Below are 5,515 nucleotides of genomic sequence, written 5' to 3'. Positions count from 1 at the left end.
AAAACCCAAGGAGGGGTCGCTATGAGTCGGGGCTGACTCGACGGCACATAACAACAACAACAACATCCTGGAGGAAGTGCACCTGAAATGCTCCTTGGAAGCGAGAATGGCCAAACCTGGTATCACCTACTTTGGTCATGTTGTCAGAAGGGACCATTCCCTGGAGAAGGATGTCATGCTTGGTAGGGTGGCGGGTCAACGAAAGAGGGGGAGGCCTTCAACAAGATGGATTGACATGATGGCTGCAATGATGGGCTCAAGTATAGCAGGGATTATGGAGGTGGCACGGGATTGGGCAGTGTTTCATTCTGCTGTGCATGGGGTCTCTATGAGTCAGAAATGACTTGATGGCACCTAACAACAATAACAACAATGAAGAACTGTACTTGAACAGATTTGAAAACCTGAAAGAAAGGTACAGATTTCTACAAACACATTACCTACCTAAACTAACACACACTGAGATATAAAATTTGAACAGATCCATAACCAAAGAGATTGAACAGATCGTTAGGAGAAAAAAAAAAAAATCCTGACCCAGATGCCTTCACTGATAAATTCTATCAAACATTCAGAGAAGAGCTGACACCAGTTTTGCTCAAATTATTCCAGAATATATAAGAGGAGGGAATACTCCCAAATTTCATTTTATGAAGCAAGCCTAATACCAAAGTCAGGCAAAGCTACCACTAAAAAAAAGAAAATTATGGACCATTATCCTCATGAACATAGATGCAAAAATTCTCAACAAAATCCTAACCAATAGACTCCAACAGCATATCAAAAAATAATACATCATTCCTGGATTCATACCAGGCATGCAGGCATGGTTCACATTAGAAAAAGAGTCAGCATAATTCATTACATAAAGAAAAGGAACCATATTATAATATCAGTAGATGAAGAAAAGGCAACACCCATTCCAGATAAAATGCTGAACAAAATAGGAATAAGAAGGGAAAATCCTCAACATAATTAAGGGCATGTATACAAAACAGGAGCTCTGGTGGCATAGTGTCTAAGGCATTTGACTGATAACCAGAAGGATGGTGATTCAAACCCACCAGCCACACCTCAGAAGGAAGATTGGGCAATCTACTTCCATAGTGATACTGCCTCCAAAACCCAAGGAGGGGTCACTATGAGTCAGATCTGACTAGATGTTAGTGAGTTTGTTGGTTTTTTTTTTTTTTTTTGGTTATACAAAACTAATGGCTAACCTTAATCTTAATGGGGAGAGACTGAATGCATTCCTCTTGCAACAGGTACCAGACAAGTATTGTATTGGAAGTGCTTGCCAGAGCATTAAGGCAATAAAAGTAAATAAAAGGCATCCAAATTAACGATGAAGAAGTAAAATTGTCTCTATTTGTAGATGATGTAATCTTATACATGGAAAATTGCAGAGACTAAGCAAGACAATTACTGGAACTAATTGATGCTTTCATAAAGTGGCAGGGTACAAGAGCAACATAAAAAAATCAGTCAGATACTTACATTACAAAGAGAACTCTGAAAGGGAAATCAGGAAAACAGTACCATTCACAGTAACCACCCAAAAGATGAAGTACTTAGCAATAAGTCTAACTAGAGATGCAGAAGACCTATATAAAGAAAACTACAAAACACTATTACAAGAAACCAAAAGAAAAACTACATAAATGGAAGAGTATATCATGCTCATAGATAGAAAGACCTAAAACGTGAAAATATCAATACTACCCAAAGTGATCTACAGATATAATGCAGTCCTGATCCAGATTCCGTCGTCTTTAAAGGGATGGAAAGCCTTTATATGGAAAGAAAAGAGATCTTGGATCAGTAAAGAACTACCAAAGAAAAACAACAGAGTAGGAGGCATCTCACCCCAATCTCAAAACCTACTGTACAGCCACAGTAGTTGAAGGAGCCTAATACTGATATGACAATAGACACATAGACCAATGGAACAGAACTGAGAACCCAGAGATAAATCCATCTACCTTTGGACAGCTGATCTTTGACAAAAGGCCAGAACTCATTAACTAGGGAAGAAATAATCTCTTTAATAGATGATGTCGGCAAAACTGGATGTCTGTTTGCAGTAATATGAAACAGGACCCATATCTTACAAAAACAAATTCAGGTTGGATCAAAGAGCTGTAAAGACCATCAAAGAAAAAACAGACAAACTTCTTGTTGTTAGGTGCCATTGAGTCGGCTCCTACTCATAGCAACCCTACGTATGGCAGAACAAAACTGCCTGGTCCTGTGCGAGCCTCACAATCCTAGATATACCTGAGGCCATCGTTGCAGCCACTGTGTCAGTCCATCTCATTGAGGGCCTTCTTTTTCCCTGACCCTCCACTTTACTAAACATGGTATCCTTCTCCAGGGAATGGTCCCTTCTGGCAACATGACCAAAGTAGGTAAGATGAAGTCTGGCCATTTTCGCTTCCAAGGAGAATTCTGGTTGCACTTCCTCCAGGACGGATCTGTTAGGTCTTTTGGCAGTCCATGGTACTTTCAGTATTCTTCACCAACACCATAACTCAAAAGCATCAACTCTTCTTCAGTCTTCCTTATTCATTGTCTAGCTCTCACATGTATATGAGGCAATTGAAAACACCATTGCTTGGGTTAGGCACACTCTAGCTTTCAAAGAGACATCTTTACTCTTCAGCACTTGAAAGAGGTCTTTTGCAGCAGATTTGCCCAGTGCAATACATTGTTTGATTTCTTGACTGCTGCTTCCATTGGTGTTGATTGTGAAATCAAGTAATATGAAATCTTTGACAAGTTCCAGCTTTTCTCCTTTTATCATGATGCTGCTTATTAGTCCACTTTGTGAGGATTTTCATTTTCTTTATGTTGAGATGTAATCCATACTGAACACTGTTGTCTTTAATCTTCATTTTCATTAGTAAGTGAGTCAAGTCATCTTCACTTTCAGCAAGGAAATTTGTGTCATCTGCATATTGCAGGTTGTTGATGAGTCTTCCTCCAATCCTGATGCCATGTTCTTCTTTATATAGTCCAGGCAGTCCTGATCAGGACTTGCAATTTATATCACTTCTTTTAATAGTGCATGATTTTCTGTAGTATAAATCTGCCATTATTTATTTAACTTTTTCCCTGTTGAAGGATGTTTAAATTGTTTCTGCCTTTTCATTCAAAAATAAATAATGGTGCAGTGAACAACTTTTTACATATTCAGTTGCACCATTAGACATATATTTCTGTGGGAGAGATTGCTGGAGGTTAGACCTGTTGGGACATGGAAAATACATATTTAATAAGTTGAGAGAGAATGTTTGTTGTTATTTTAAAACCTGTACTTTATAATTAATATAACATATATGACATAGTATTAATACTTGCTTCTACTAGTAAATATTTAATTTTTTAAAACCAACCAGGTAATCTGTCACTATTTTTATCACTGTAATTACATAGAGATAATAGTAGGTGCTCTAATATAGCATTTTGAGAATAAGTCTCAAATATCTCTTCTGTCTTCTAGGTTGCTTTGCCTGATCGATTACTATGAATCTAAAATTAGAAAAATTCATCAACAAAGGTATGACTAATTCTGTATTACAATTTTTAAAGTTATCTGGTCATGATCCACGCTAATAGTTTTTGCAGCCTTTGGAGCTCTGCTGGTATAGTGCCTAAGGCATTTGACTGTTAACCAGCAGGCTGGCAGTTCAAACTCACCAGCCACCCTTCAGAAGGAAGATTGGGCAATCTGATACCGCCTCTGAAACCCAAGGAAGTGTCACTGTGAGTTGGGTTCGACTGAACGGCAGTGAGTTTGGTTTGGGTTTTGAAATTTTACGTATGCTATAAACAACTACCTAGTATGTCACTATGAGGTTCTTTTTTTTCATAGTGATCTTTAAGATTGTATTTTATTACTTATGATAAAATGTATTACTATATTTATATTACGTTAAAATATGTATATTTAATCACCAAAGCATTGGTCACAGCAGAAATGGTATTTGCTTTTTATTTGTTGAATTATTATAATTTGTTCTGCTGATGTCATCTAATTCCTGAAGTTATAAGTATCCACAAAACGTGTAGGATTTGATTAGCTTCCTACCAAAGTGTAACCTAATAAGTATGCAGATTTTACACAAGGTAAAGGAAAAATACTATAGTGAAAAAAATCAAGCATGCAGATGAAAATATGCTTATTACCTCTGGTTAAAGAAGTAAGGGTAAAGAATAATGGTCTTTATTCAGCCTAAAATAGCTAAAGGATATCTAAGACCAAATAATCTGGAATGCTTTGATATGTGGTCATTAAAACAGTAGCTATTCTGTTTCCTCATTTATAGATGAAAAAATAAAAAATAAATATTTGAACATCTGCTTTGTGTCATGTTTTGTTTTAGGTACAGAGGCTGTCACAATAAGGAAAGCAGATAAATGCTCTGCTTTCATGAAGCATATACTCTAGTATTCTTGTCCTAAGAATAATGACTTTTCAGAATCTCAGGTCAATGGCAGAGCTGTGCTGGTTGCTAATTCCTTCTAGCAACTTGAGGGTTCTTTAAGAAAGAAGGAAGAAGGGAAGGAAAGGGTGGAAGAAAAACAAGAAAAAGAAAACAAAACAGAACAACTAATGTTTGAAGCAACTCCTTGCAATATTATCAAGTAACTTCAGAGACTTTCTGATTTCTAAATGAAACTGTGTCTTTGAGATGGCAGGAACGGTGGGAGTTTACAGTCTAGTAAGGAGCTATGGTGGCATAGTGCCTAAGGCATTTGACTGCTAATCAAAAAATTGGCAATTCAAACCCACCAGCAGCTCTGTGGTAGGAAGAGGGGGCAATCTACTTCTGTAAAGATTTACCACCCCAGAAACCCAATGGCAGTCACTATGAGTCAGAATCAATTCCATGGCAGTGAGTTTGGTTTTTTGTTTTGTTTTGTTATGTTTTTAAGAAAGATAAAAGGTAAGCACAATAACTACATAATATGAGACTTAAAAAACCTTGTAATTCATAATGCCACAATAAAGTAATTACTGAACGTTGTGCAGTGAGTGCTATAGGAATTTCAAACAGGGACAAATTTTAGATGGAGTAACCAGGGAAGATTTTACAGAGGAGATTGAGAAAAGCAGGAAGGCAAAATAAGTAAAGGCATTTTATACTGTTTGGATGCCTTAAACAAAAGTAGATAGAAAAAATGCAAGACTTTTCATGGCATGGTGGTTAAGCCAGTTTGGATAGAGTTCAGAGGATTCATTGACATGTTCATAGCTAGGATAGTAACATGGAGAGCAGTCATCACAGTACTATAAATGAGCAAGAAGACATCAGTTAACTTGGAAAGAAGGAAGACTCTTTTTCTCTTGATACAGAAAAACTGAGTGATAGGTTATAGATATTTAGTGTAAAGAGAGGGAAAATGGAGAATTTCAGAACTTGTTGTTAGTTGTTGTTGTTAAGTGCTGTCGAGTCGTTTCCGACTCATAGCGACCCCATGCACAGCAGAACGAAACACTGCCCGATCCCGC

At 37.2% G+C, this 5,515-nt stretch overlaps 1 protein-coding gene across 1 annotated transcript in view; it reads left to right on the top strand.

Moving 5' to 3' along the window:
* CEP70 (centrosomal protein 70) overlaps positions 1-5,515 on the top strand; it is an 86,514-nt gene that overhangs the window by 40,872 nt on the left and 40,127 nt on the right. The window contains exon 6 of the mRNA XM_007947502.2: positions 3,503-3,559. Coding sequence (XP_007945693.1) covers positions 3,503-3,559 — 57 coding nt within the window. The remainder of the gene's footprint in view (positions 1-3,502; positions 3,560-5,515) is intronic.

The sequence above is a fragment of the Orycteropus afer genome, unplaced genomic scaffold (genome assembly GCF_000298275.1).
Source record: "Orycteropus afer afer isolate SDZICR_OR568_19922 unplaced genomic scaffold, OryAfe1.0 scaffold00188, whole genome shotgun sequence".
NCBI classification, from domain to species: Eukaryota; Metazoa; Chordata; class Mammalia; order Tubulidentata; family Orycteropodidae; genus Orycteropus; species Orycteropus afer.
This window is presented reverse-complemented; position numbering and strand designations above follow the sequence as displayed.